The 14,091-nt window shown below is 44.5% G+C and overlaps 1 protein-coding gene across 2 annotated transcripts in view; it reads left to right on the top strand.

The window, feature by feature from the left end:
- Positions 1–2,759: 2,759 nt before the first annotated feature.
- wdfy4 (WDFY family member 4) overlaps positions 2,760–14,091 on the top strand; it is a 79,663-nt gene continuing 68,331 nt past the window's right edge. Inside the window, exons 1-7 of one of the 2 annotated variants that reach the window (XM_035399946.1) lie at positions 2,760–3,467; positions 4,382–4,657; positions 6,993–7,104; positions 8,530–8,639; positions 10,081–10,221; positions 12,144–12,333; positions 12,741–12,930. In XM_035399946.1, the coding sequence (XP_035255837.1) occupies positions 4,442–4,657; positions 6,993–7,104; positions 8,530–8,639; positions 10,081–10,221; positions 12,144–12,333; positions 12,741–12,930 (959 nt within the window). In that variant the 5' untranslated portion in view covers positions 2,760–3,467; positions 4,382–4,441. The remainder of the gene's footprint in view (positions 3,468–4,381; positions 4,658–6,992; positions 7,105–8,529; positions 8,640–10,080; positions 10,222–12,143; positions 12,334–12,740; positions 12,931–14,091) is intronic. The other variant, XM_035399945.1, reaches the window with a different exon arrangement.

The raw sequence follows: 14,091 nt of genomic DNA, 5'->3' as shown, positions 1-14,091 counted from the left end.
CGATACAAACGTGATAAAGCCATACAGTTTTGCCAAGTTGTTGTAGTACAATAAAAGGTTACGGTGCACGAACAAAACCTTAAAAAAGGCGGAATATGTGCACTGATACATGGCACTAAATGTTTACAGTAACCACTGAACAAAACCCGATGTCGTTCGTTGTAGTTTCGGGTTCCACTTTTTCTTGGAACACAGCCGTTCTTATGAACAGTAAGCGATTTTAAGTCGAGAATTGTGAAGTGAGTACCATTGTGTGCATAGATCAAACGTGCGGAGAAGTCGGTAGGTTATTTATTTATTCATTTATTTATTTATTATACTAAGTGTAAGGAAGCATTACGGTGCCAAGTAAAATTGCCATGCAAATGTCATACGTGAATAACATTTGGTGCCTTAATGATTTTGCACATATAGTTATGTGAAAAAGAAAGTACATCCTGTTTCAATTTTATCGTTTTACAGATATGGACATAAATAACTGTCATCTGGTCCTTCACACGTCCTATTAGATTAACCTTGGCGAATAACATATTTTACTATGTCATTACACACTTTAGTCGAGGAACATTTACAATTACAGTTTGGTATTTAGCAGACATCATTGACATTTAGTGTTTTAATGATGTTGCACATACATGTGTACTTTCTTAATCACATAACTAAGTGGTATGGTTTTACATCTGTGGACAAAAAATAACTGTCATCTGATCCTTCACAAGTTCTAATAGATTAATCTAACTTCATGTGACAAATAACACAACAGATTTTACTATGTCATTACACACTTTAGTCTAGGAACATTTACTATTAAAGTTTAGTATTTAGCAGACACTCTTATTCAGAGCGGCACAGCATCCAGGAACAGACCTTCAGCACTGGCAGGGTCAATGATTAACTGCCAAGTGTCATGAAAACAATACAAGTGCATTGACGGTAAGGAATAGACTGCAGAACATACGTATACGCTTAGTGCAACACAAAAGACAGAGCATGTCAAGCAAGCAAAAGGAAGCAGGCCAGGTCTATTAATAAATGAATGTAATGTCTGTCTACCACACTGAACTGTATGTTCATTGGTTTACCCCAACTCCAGGCAGAATTTTCCCCTTGTGATGTCACAATCATCACCATGACACTGCATACCAAGGGGAGTGTCCATCTTTGCAGGGGCTAGGCACTCATGTTTCCAGCGGGTCCAAGGGTGTTGTGTTGAGAGTCTTTATGACAGGGATCTTTTTGGCACTTAACATAATCGGACAACCAAAACGAAACCACAAAAAAACCTGTAGACAACGTGTTTTTCTGGCTTTGGTTCTGATGGATTAACACCAAGTTTTTCAGCTTTAGATCCCTGGTTTTACAGACATTCCGGAGAGGCAGGAATTAAAAAATGGCAGGGGACAAAGTATAAAAATATTATGTAAAACGCAAATGTTCAGTATAAGACTGTCCCCGACTGCTGAACCAAGCAACTTTGAATGTGGATGCGACAGCCGAGTAATGTTGGTGTAAATGTTAATTAAATGTTGGTGTGGTGGAGCAAACTGAAGCTAATCGCCTGGTAGCAAAATGACAAAGGGTTGCAATAAAAAATATTTTTTTTAAACTCCCAGACCCGTTAATATAGGCATGGCATATTGACTGAGCATGTACCATAGCCTATGTATGAAACTGTAAAAATGTATTTGCCAGATAAAGTTATAAGCTGTTGAATACCTTTTTTTCAAATAGCGGTTATAGAGGCCCTCTCGCATGCTTGCAGGATGTGAGTGATATGTGACTGGGCAGGGGAACGGGAGGAGAATTGCGCTTGCAGATCCAGAAGTTTAGGATGTACTCTCTGGAAGGGACTGCTGATAAAGCTTCGTGCTTCAGCACCTTTGGTATTTAACCTGAATTGCACGATGCACAGGCAACCTCTGTCTTTTCTTCGCACTGTCGCCAAATTCCTGCACCTTTACCTGTATTTGTTATTCTAAAAGCTATGCAGCTGTGCAAGTGGACTGTATGCAAAAAAGCTGTAAGAGTGTCTGCTAAATACCTAAAATATACTACTACTACTACTACTACTGCTGCTGCTGCTGCTGTCTACTACTACTACTGCTGCTGCTACTACTACTTCTGCTGCTGCTGGTGGTATTACTACTACTACTGCTGCTGCTACTACTAATAATAATAATAATATATGCATTTACATGCTAAACTTGCGCTTAACACAGCTAAGGGGCAAGCTAAGTATTTCTGGCTGCTGTAATGAACTCTGTCACTTTTTTCTCCGCTGCTTTCATTAGTTTTACAATTTTATAACGGAACGGAGCATATGACATCTTTGGATGGATGCGCTTCCCTCGTTTTTAAATTTAAATTTTTTTTTTATTTTTTTAATTGCAACACTGTTGAACCACTGTAAAAAATGCTTCAGAAATTAGAGGTAAGATCTATGCTTGACTGTTATTCACACGGCTTTTTTTTTATTTTTTAATTAGGAGACCCACTGAAATTTCTGGCCTACTAATATATGTCTCACTTTTTTTCTTAGCATGGATTTTCATCAGACGAACACGTACTGAAATAGCAGTAGATTCACTATTTTGAAGTAAATTGTGATGGCGTACATTGCCGCTAGATGTCGCTGCACGTTAAGTAATTATACGTTATAGGCTACAAACAGCTACATTTATTATGTAGCCACGTGAGCGTATGAGCTCTGAGTAAACTTAAAGTACACCGTAGTAACCTACAGTATTGCACATTAAGAGCAAATGAACAGTACCAGGTAGTAACCATTGACTGTAACGCCGTTATGCAATTTACAAGTTTATCGAGCGCATGGGATATGCACGGAGAGTACTTCACAACTACGTGCGAAGACCACTTATAAATATAGGCTGGACGGCTGTTACCGTATCGAGGTGTAGCAGTTGTGTGGGGCAAAAATACGGGTTGCATGTATTAATAGGTTAAGCCACCACAATAGCCGCATACATGTGAACACAAGTTATGGATTTCTTTTAACTGAACTTCAAGAGGGGAGAGTACAGTTTCTTTTCGCTCTTTCCGACGTCTTGTGACAGTGTTAACAGGAAAAAGACAGTTGTGCGAAAAGTTGCAATCGGAAACGGGCTATATGCGGAACGCTGCTTGGCAGTGGCTAAACATTTCAGCAAGCAAATTGCATCTAATTAAATCGGGGGGAGAGACGTCGAGAAAAACAACGAGCCAGTTCATTTACTTCTGCTTTTTCCCTAGGAAACATGAGGCACATGACTTGTTGCATCTGAAGCAAGACTTTAGCGTCGCTCGAAGTTCAGGCTGTTTCGCAGACTCGGTGATCAGTAATAAAGCAACCGGACAATACTCGTATCTGTTCCCCGGCAAGTTCTAACATGGGAGGGTAAAGCCAACTCCCCTATTCGACTGGACAGCGCTTCCGGAAATTTTAGGGCGAATTCCAGAGAGTCTCGCAGGTAGGCTACGTTTTGAACTCCTTTTTTGATCGATTAACTGATTTCTAAATTCTGTTTCAGTCCGTTTTGTTGCAAAAACTATTGCTTATTTGTCACCCGCCCCTGCGTTGCGGTAGCCGCGTGCTCAAAGCAGCTGTCAAGAGGATAGACTTGTTGCAATGCGGTGGTGAATGATGGCTGAAATGCTGTGAAAACAAAACTAATTTCTGACATGCGAAGCGATCAGATCGCTTTTAAAATTAAACAACAGTGTGTCTGTACAGAATGCGGATGCCTGCTTAAAATCTTTCCGTTCTTACAGTTTGGATTATATGCTTACTTTAGTAGTCATGGAGTAGCCTTAAAACGGCTTTGTGTTACACAAGTGAGCCTTTATGCACCGAATGATTGTGTGAAATTTCAGGGGCAAGACCGCACTTGCTTTATTTAGGCAATGCATTACCGCTTAGAGCAAAGGGAGCTATTTTCTAGGAACAGATGTATCCCCCACGCATCCCCCTTCCTTTAAAGCAACCCTCATGCTGTTGGGCATCACAAGATCACACCGAGGTCAAATGTGTACAACAGAATCTGACTGAGTGGTGTGAAGATCCCAGGAAGAGCTGTGTTAACAGGAAGCAGGAAGTTTCTGTAGCTGCTGAGTGATTCCCACAGCCACAAAATAGCTGCTTTTGAAAATACTTATCAGAAATAGAAAGGAACTGCACTATTGTTAATCTGTGTTAATCCAAAATCCCAGATTTAACGCACAATCCTGCTGTTTGTTCGGCAGCTAATTGTTGCTGGGTGGAAGTATGAGCTTCATTGAATTGCTGGGGATTTCAGGATTCCTCTAACCTGAAATTAAGGAAGTGATTTAGGCCAATGACGATGGCTGCTGCTGACATGCTTGCGTGTTGTTTTACTGCCGACAGCGCCCAAGATGCAAGATTCTGCACCGTGACGCGCTCCGCGTGCGGGGAACTGCGGGCGACATGGACGAGAACGAGGCACAGATGGCGGGAGGGAGCGATTCGGGCAAGACCTCGGGTGCTCCAGGGCCCAGAGGGGACGAAGTCCCCGGGGACCGGCCCGACAGTGGCTCCGTTTCGGCCCTTAGGGACCAGCTGGCCCAGCTGGAGAGGAACCGGCAGCGTCCAATCCGTGAGCGAGAAGACAACCTGCTCAACATTCTGCCACTTTTCATCGAGGTACCAAAGTGTCAGTCACACTTATTAGAAGGGTCATGGATGGGTGAAAATATGCTTAATTGTGTATTAGAACACAAAATATATTTAAAAAACAAACGTATCTTCATATGTCAGTCATAATGGCAGTTGTGTAGAGTGCTTTGCAGGTGGCACAGTACATTAGGCAAAAAAAAAAAAAGGCTAGAACTTGTATTACCGGTAAAATACATTCCAGGAAATACATATTTCAGATATGTGTAGCAGCCATTGCTGAGAGATTTTGGCCTGTGTTTGATGTTCTTGATACTTGCTGATTGAGCAGCTACGGCTAAGCGCAGGGCATTATTGGCACGATAAGGGAAGTCTTCTGTTCTTTCTGTGAGGGAGTGTGTGTGTGTGTGTTTGTATGAGAGACAGATTATGGTTGCTGTTTGCAGTCAGATTAAAATCATGGGGAGACACTGAACTCAGTTCAGATAGGAATGTCACAGCTTGCAGTGTAACGTAAGTGCATTCTACAGCAGTCCGGTTAAAACTGATTTCAGCACAGAGTGGCACAACCAACTGTGCTTAAACAGACGGGGCTAGTTTTCCCATGATTTTGTGTTGCTCTTTTATTTACTCTGGGGGTTATATCACTTGTGCTGGCACGTAGAACAGCCTATTGACCTTCCTTATAGTAGCACTGACTAAGCCTACTTCTCCAGATCACACTAATTCTATTCTTGCTTGGGTTATATCACTGTTACAACATTTAGTCCCCACGTAAGCTCAATCAGATCCTTGCTCAGATTTTCCTAGCCAACAATGTTCTACAGTTTGTTGCTGAAAAGAACATCTTTGCACCTCTCGACATGTACCACTGCTCCTACTGCACCTACAGACATGTACCACTGCTCCTCACGCACCTACAGACATGTACCGTTGCTCCTCCTGCACCTACAGACATGTACCACTGCTCCTACTGCACCTACAGACATGTACCACTGCTCCTCCTGCACCTACAGACATGTACCACTGCTCCTACTGCACCTACAGACATGTACCACTGCTCCTCACGCACCTACAGACATGTACCACTGCTCCTCCTGCACCTACAGACATATACCACTGCTCCTGTTCCTACAGACATGTACCACTTCTCCTCCTGCTTCTACAGACATGTACCACTGCTCCTCCTGCTTCTGCAGACATGTACCACTGCTCCTCCCACACCTACAGACATGTACCACTGCTCGTCCTGCTCCTACAGACATGTACCACTGCTCCTCCCACACACACAGACATGTACCACTGCTCCTCACACTCCTACAGACATGTACCACTGCTCCTCCTGCACCTACAGAAATGTACCACTGCTCCTGTTCCTACAGACATGTACCACTGCTCCTCCTGCTCCTATAGACATGTACCACTACTCCTCACACTCCTACAGACATGTACCACTGCTCCTCCTGCACCTACAGACATGTACCACTGCTCCTCCTGCTCCTACAGACATGTACCACTGCTCCTCCCACTCCTACAGAAAGGAGAAGCGAAACCCACATCTGTGCCTGTGTTATGAATAGGACGCTGTGCACTTTGAAACAGTTCTGCATTCACTGACCAATTCCGACTGCATTCTCTTGAGTTAAGTGTTCAATAGTAGGCGATAATATTCAGATTATGTCATCAGAACTTCCCGGACAATGAGTTGATATATGTAAACTTTTTGTGTCTTTCCGTATGTATTCTTTTGAAAAGAGGGAAAAAAAGATCTTGCTAGTTTGAGTGTGGGCTGTATCTTCAGCCAGTGAGTGACTGTGGGATACATTTGTCTTTCTCTCACTGTGGCAGGGTGGGATTAAGTCAGCCAGGGTTTCTTGCCATTAACGCCCCCTGGCTGCTTGGCAGTCTCCTACAGGTTACTGATGGTTGTCACTGACAGATGTTCTTCTCTAGTTGGTGCTGGCTCTCCTGCAGTACTGTGTGGCCTGTAGGGTGTAAAATAGTCACTGGCTCTCCTGTAGTACTGTGTGGCCTGTATGGTGTAAAATTGTCATTGTCTCTTCTGTAGTACTGTGTGGCCTGTAGGGTGTAAAATAGTCACTGGCTCTCCTGTAGTATTGTGTGGGCTGTAGGGTGTAAAATAGTTACTGTCTCTCCTGTAACACTGTGTGTATTCTCCAGTACTGCATGTGTGTGTGTATTCTCCAGTATTGGATGTGTGTGTGTGTATTCTGCAGTGCTGAATTTGTGTGTTTATTCTCCAATGTTGAATGTGTGTGTGTGTATTCTCCAGTACTGGATGTGTGTGTGTGTGTATTCTGCGATGCTGAATTTGTGTGTGTGTGTTGTCCTCATCTTCCTTCAGCTGTTCCAGAGTGGTAATGCCGGAGAAGATTTGAACCTGCAGGTCTTAGCTGCACAGTCAGCAGAAATGGTGGTTTTCAACATTCAGCAGAAATTGTCAGCGAAGCCTGCAGGTACGTCGTCCGGTTCCCTAAGTTAAGTCGTTGCTTATTGTCAAGACTAGTGTGCATCTCTGCATCAAACCTGGGGGTGCCTTTGTGTGTGCCATGAATGCTGTCTATAACTGCCATTTCTGTATCCATCTCACATCACTGGTGAGAAACTGAAACCCAGGAAATGAAACTAGTTGGCCAGAAAACGTATTTATAAATCATACCAGACCTGAGGCCTGTGTTTTTTTAAATCTCCAACTTAAGCGCTTTCCCTCAGGTTCTTTTGCAATTACTTTTTTTTTTTTTTCCTCCCGAAAGGTTTTATAAATGAGTTTCGAGCTGCAATGAGATTTGTTCTGTTAAAATTATTATGAATTCTTTAAAGAACAGCCCTGGGTGTAGTTCCAGTCCCTGGGCTGAGTTTCAGAAGGCCAGCAAGAACACCCCCCTTCATGAGTTTTAAGTGCTGCTCGTGTTTTCTCAGAATTTTTTAATCATTCCAGGTTCCCTGTGTGTTAGCCAGTCATAACGAGATTACGGCTGCGAATGCCTGCACCAGGAGATGTCGGTACTTCTTTTTTTTTAAGGAAGTGGGAAAGTTCTGTTTTTTCACGCTTGTTTGCGTCTTGTCTCGGTTTGATGTTGGAGGTCACTGCTCTTGTATGTTTTAGCGTGTCAGGTGTGTTTGCTGTTCTGTAGAGCATGTGACTACACAGACAGTCCCCAGCTGATTCAACAAATTAGGAACCTAGGCACAGACTCGCATGTAAAAATTTGTTAAAATATTCTCACATGGGAAACCATTTAGGACCAGTTTATAAAAGTTTTGTTGGCTTACTCAAGATTCATTGAGCTCCTGAAAAATATGATGGTACTTCATGAAACTGTTTCTACTGTTGAAGACACAGCTCACTTTCAGTGTTTCAGCAGTAGCTTTTTGGGGCTATTAGTGCTTATTCTTGATGCAAAACTAAACCTAATAGGGACGCTGACCACTTCTATAAATATAATCTCTGACCTTCCAGCCTTCCAAAAGAGGGAATCACTTTTGTTTTTTGCCATTTATTACAGATATCAGAGGTTGTCAAACTTCTGCATTTTATCTCTAATGTGATATGTTCTGGACATCACAGATTATATTACATTGAACACAGCTTTTCAGTTGCAGTGGATGGAATACAGGCTGGAATTGAGTATACTTTCAAAAAAGTTTTTCTTGAGGACGTTACTTTTGTACAGCCTGGTTGTTAAATTAAAAATAAAATAAAATAATTTTATTATTGAGCTGTACAGGGTGTTCCTCAGAGCTTGACTCAAAATTAAATTCTTCTGAGCTGTAAAATGTGTTTTCTGGGGGGGGCTAAGTTTATCTCTGCTGTGTGTGGTGGTTTAGAGAAGAGAAAAAAGTGTTTTATTTTTTTTTGTTTTTTTTGTTTTGAACTGCAGAAGAGGCTCGCTTCGAAGTGGAGCAGTTTTTTCGCCGGAAAGCAGAAGTGAGAACGAGCAGAGGCTGGCTTCTGCTGCGCTGCCTCAGCTTGCTGTCTGCCGGCGACTCGGTGAGTGACCGCGCCGGTAACCCCGGCTGAATCCCGCCGGGTGACTCGGGCCAGAAGCGGCTCCGCGGTGCGTTTGGGAAAAACACCGCCTTGCACAAGGGCCCCACGCGCGCAGATCAGCTGGCGGTTTGTTTGTGAGGCGATAGCGTTACGCGTTGGGGCACGTTTGGGATGTGTGTAACTGTGGAGGCGGCCTTTGTCGTCCTCCCACGTGGATGAGTGATGTCATCGCTTAGTCACGGTTGCCTAAAAGGGCACACGCTGTAAGTGTTGGCTGACTGATACACCCCTGGAGGAAATCCTGTTCAGCGCACATAGGCTTTACCCAGTTTAGGACAGGGCATTGCGCAGCGCCTAAAGATGTGCATTTTGACCTGTTTCTTTTTAAAATCACCGGTTATTATTTTTATTCAAATTTGGGATCTTGTCCCTGCAGTGTCCTCTGCAGATTTGGGAGCTGGCTGACCGGTACACGCTGTCCTCCACTGCGTGTCTTTACCACGCATTTAGTCAGCTGAGGGGCACAGTCACTGCGTTGGGCAATGCTACGGCAATTAACTCAGTGTCCATGGGCTTTGAAAATCCTTGAAAATATTTTCATCCTGGGAAGTCACAGAGAAGCCATGGAAAGTGTTAAAAAAAAATATCACACTGTCTTTGAAAAATCAGTGATTATAAAATTCGGCCACCTTTCATACTAACCGTTCAGCTTCCTGTTACTTAATATCAGGTCTTGGACTATCAGTGTGCTCATAGTACTAACTGAGTGGCTCACTGGTCTGTACATTAATGGCAGTACTCGGTCGTCAGTGGCTGGAGACTGAAATGTGCCTCTTTGATGGCATGATAGTTTGATAGCCTTGATGTTGCTGTACTGTAAGTGTATGTCAGCATCACTGAAGCAGACAGGCCCGGTACTAGAGCTCAGGTTTTATCAGTCCTGAGGTGGAAAAATTTGGGGAAAGGGCCTTAGGGAGTCTCGGATGAAATTGTTGAAGTGAGAAAGTGTTTTAGCAGGACGTTTCTGTTTAAAACATTCTAAATGTGCCGTCAAAGTTGCGGAAAACCTTGATATTAAACGAGCAACCGCAGTTTTAATACGAGCCACAAGTTGCTTGTTACACCGCCCAGAAAACATCTACCCCAGAGAACCAGAGCGAATTATGACTGATTTTATTTGTGTTTTTTATGAGATTAAGGTCTATTATGTAAGTATTAAATGTCTGGTTTATGTTAATGGTCTGATTTTAGAAATTTGAGTTGATTATGTTCATATTCACTACTCTTTTGTTATTTCACCCTTGTGTTTCTCTCTTTATTGTTTAGATATTGCACTTTTGGGTTCGGTTATGTGTTATTAAAGACCTATCTTACTGTGTCTTTGTATGTTCGTTTGGAAAGGTTGATTTAAAAAATGTTTTTTTGTGCTTTCGTATCCCAGGAAACGGTCGCGACCATCGTAAAGAGCGGGCTACCGGCCGCTCTGATAAAGTGCCTGTACCTGTTTGTGTCCTTACCCCCCCGAAAAGAGGGCGTGGCAGAGGAGGCGGCCCCGGACTCCTTCCAGGAAGTCTTCACCCAGGTAATCTTCCTCAGGTTTCATGGCGTTCAGTAAGACCGCCACAAGGCTACAGGTTTCTCTCTCGATCCGGCCTGCCCAGCCCTGTTCCTGGAGATTTACCGTCCTGTAGCTTTTCACTCCAACCCAAAACAAAGCACACCTCATTCAACAGCTGGAGCAGGGCTGCCCAGCCCTGTTCCTGGAGATCTGCTGTCCTGTAGGTTTTCACTTCAGCCCAAAACAAAGCACACTCCATTCAGCAGCTAGAGCAGGGCTGCCCAGCCCTGTTCCTGGAGATCTGCCGTCCTGTAGGTTTTCAATTCAACCCAAAACAAAGCACGCCCCATTCAACAGCTGGAACAGGGCTGTCCAACCATGTTCCTGGAGATCTGCTGTCCTGTAGGTTTTCACTTCAACCCAAAACAAAGCACACCTCATTCAACAGCTGGAGCAGGGCTGCCCAGCCATGTTCCTGGAGACCTACCGTCCTGTAGGTTTTCACTTCAACCCAAAAGAAAGCACACCTCATTCAACAGCTGGAGCAGGGCTGCCCAACCCTGTTCTTGGAGATATGCTGTCCTGCAGGTTTTCACTCCAACCCAAACAAAGCACACCTCATTCCACAGCTAGAGCAGGGCTGACCAACCCTGTTCCAGGAGATCTACCGTCCTGTAGGTTTTCACTCAAACCCTAATTTGACATATCTGATTCTACTACTTAGCAGCTCAACAAGATCTCTAGCTGTTGAATGAGGTGCGCTTTGTTAGGAGGTGGAGTGTAAACCTATAGGAGAGTAGATGGGAACAGGGTTGGGCAGCCCTGCTCTCTATATTAGTTGGCAGAGAGCAGAGAAGCTCTTGCTGTGCATGTGATTGTGACATCACTCAGTCATCTGTCTCTGGGTGAAGGGGGGATTGAAAAAGCTTTCTTTGAACGTCATGTCTGTCAACTTTCATGTAAAATGGACCAAAAAGCTCAACATTGATTTAAAAATTTGTAGTTTATGTGAATTATATCAAGAAGTCAGAAAGTTATTTCAAATGGCTTTAAAAATAAATTTTATTCATGTGTTTAAAGTGCAAATTATGCCCAAACTGTCAAATTTTAAAATAGAAGCTGGGAATTTTTAATGGGTTCCTCATGCAGTGCAAATCTGCTACCAGCTACTACCAAAGTCAATGAAACTGCCCGGTGATCCCAAAGAAACTGAAACTGAAGGCTGCTCCAGCACCACATGCTTTACTGGAATGGCAGTTGATATCCAGCTGATAGCTCACACACTGCAGTACCTGGCGGACCAGGCACCTGTGGTCTGGATCTGGAGCGGTCAGGTGACACTCACCTGGTGGGTTCCAGCGTGCCATGCGTTCCAGGGGCAGCCTGGGGTAGAGAGCGCCCTGCCGAATTCACACAGCACACTGCGCATGTGGCACGGGATTCTGCAGGTGTGATTGGACATTCCAAATGGGAGGGAAGTTAAAGAATCATAATATGCTCTGGTCAGGTGTGTAGGGATGTTGGTAGACTGTGGCACGTTGGCCATGTTTATTGTGCCTGCTGATTGGCTGTCCTTGGGCATGTGCTGTTGCGGTGTTCAGCTTGCTGCTGTAATGTTGAACGAGCTGCTGATTGGCTCTCTTTGTGTCGTGCTCCTGCATTGTTGAGCAAGCATGCTGATTGGCTCTGCTTGTTCCAGGTGCTCCTGCAGCTGTGCAGGTAGTGTTGATCGTGTGTTCTGATTGGCTGTCCTTGTGTCAGGTGCTCCTGCAGCTGTGCCAGCAGTGCTGATTGTGCGTTCTGATTGGCTGTCCTTGTGCCAGGTGCTCCTGCAGCTGTGCAGTCAGTGTTGATCGTGCATTCTGATTGGCTCTCCTTGTGCCAGGTGCTCCTGCAGCTGTGCCTCAGTGTTGATTGTGCGTTCTGATTGGCTCTCCTTGTGCCAGGTGCTCCTGCAGCTGTGCAGGCAGGTGCAGTGCGTGGAGGAGGTGGTGGAGACGCAGGAGCTGCAGTGCCTGATCATCGCCCTCACCTCCCTGTGGGACCAGTGCAGCTCGGCGTGGAGACGACAAGCGTCAAGAGTCCTGAGGGCGGTTTCTGCTGCCCAGGCCAAGAACACTGTCCCCACACTGCAGGGTGAGTCACTGTCCCCACACTGCAGGGTGAGTCACTGTCCCCACACTGCAGGGTGAGTCACTGTCCCCACACTGCCGGGTGAGTCACTGTCCCCACACTGCAGGGTGAGTCACTGTCCCCACACTGCGGGGTGAGTCACTGTCCCCACACTGCAGGGTGAGTCACTGTCCCCACACTGCAGGGTGAGTCTTTTTATTTGTAGAGCTGTTTTCAGACATGGCTCACAAAGCACTATACACAATAACAGGAGAGAATACAGACAATAAACGTGTCTAAAATCGTTACATAAACATGTATAATAAACATTTTAAGATGCTATATAATGTTAAATGTGCATTTTCTCAGTCCTCAACGGTGACATTGATGCTCGTCTGTGTTCCTGCGTCCCGTTTCTTTGTGTGTTTCAGCGAAGAACTGTGTGAAGATCTGCATTCAGAACCTGCTGAAGATGCCGCCGCTCGTCCCCGGGCCCGTCCTGGCCGAGGTGGCCGTCAGCGTCTTCAGCTTCGTCCGCGACTCCTACCCCGGCGACCCGGCGCTCTTCCACGAGTTCGAGAACAACGAGGGGTACACCGTCCTGCAGATGATCATGTCCCGGCAAGTTACCCTCCTCGGGCCCGCTGAAAGAGGGATCGTAGATCACACGGCACGGCACGTACACGCGTGTACAGATACACGGGACTGGGTACAGCACTCTGTGGCCTCTATGTGCATGTCAAATTCACATCTGGAACTCGCGTATATGGAAAACGTTTTCAAGTATTTCAAAGCGTGTGTAAAGGAATATGTTTAGTTGGATATACTGTAGCAAATAGTATAAAATAGCAAAAACACAAAAAGTGTGACAGATCTGACTTTTAAATGCTGTCCTTGAGCTTTGTTTTATTCTAGAAGCACTGTGTGTGCCTTCATTGGGAAGAGAAACGTGCTGCTTTGCAGTGCACATATTCAGATCTATTTCAGGAGATTTCCCTCATCGTTCTGGTCTTAGTGCAGCCTGTTTTATTTAATAGTGAGTAATGATTAGTCATCTGATCTGTGGATTAAAGGGCCCAAATCACATTAGCAACGCTTACAGCCCCTCTGAAATACTGCTCCACTGGGCTGCTGGAAAATGCTGGAGTCTTCTCAGGGCTGCTGGGAAATGGAGTCTTCTCAGGATTGCGGGTCTGCTGTGCGACCAGATGGCTGTGTGAATGTGTGTCCGAGCAGCCTCATTATCCCTTCAAAATTAGCACAGCTGTTAGCATGTTTTTACCTGAATAGGTTATATGTCTTTTCTAACACGTAACAGTGCCTGGACCGGGAAGTGTTTGCACTTCCTGTGTGTCCTGCGCTCACTTCCTTCTCACTGTCATTACCGTAGTTAATGGTCACAGCTTCCTTGTTTAACAGGCCCTCTTGGACATACACACACATTTTCAATCTGCATTTTATGTAGTATAGGATAAAGTAAATACAATAGCATAGCATTGCCCTTGAATGCAATTAGTCTTGTACATGCCAGTAAGCAATGGTAAAAATATAACCGATCTACTGACAAAACACAGTATAACACAAACAAATGAGTACCTGTATGACTAACACTTAAATTGTCCAGGGATTGAAAAATAACAAGATATCATGTTTATAGATATCATCTTTTTTGGTTATTTATGTGCTTCTATATAAAATGTTAAACTGAAGGTGTAGCACCTGTATCCGATGGGGGAATTGACCCAGCAACCCTGTGGTTTAGTGCTTAGCGCTCTGACCATG

Source organism: Anguilla anguilla, chromosome 18 (assembly GCF_013347855.1).
Source record: "Anguilla anguilla isolate fAngAng1 chromosome 18, fAngAng1.pri, whole genome shotgun sequence".
Classification (NCBI taxonomy): domain Eukaryota; kingdom Metazoa; phylum Chordata; class Actinopteri; order Anguilliformes; family Anguillidae; genus Anguilla; species Anguilla anguilla.
This window is presented reverse-complemented; position numbering and strand designations above follow the sequence as displayed.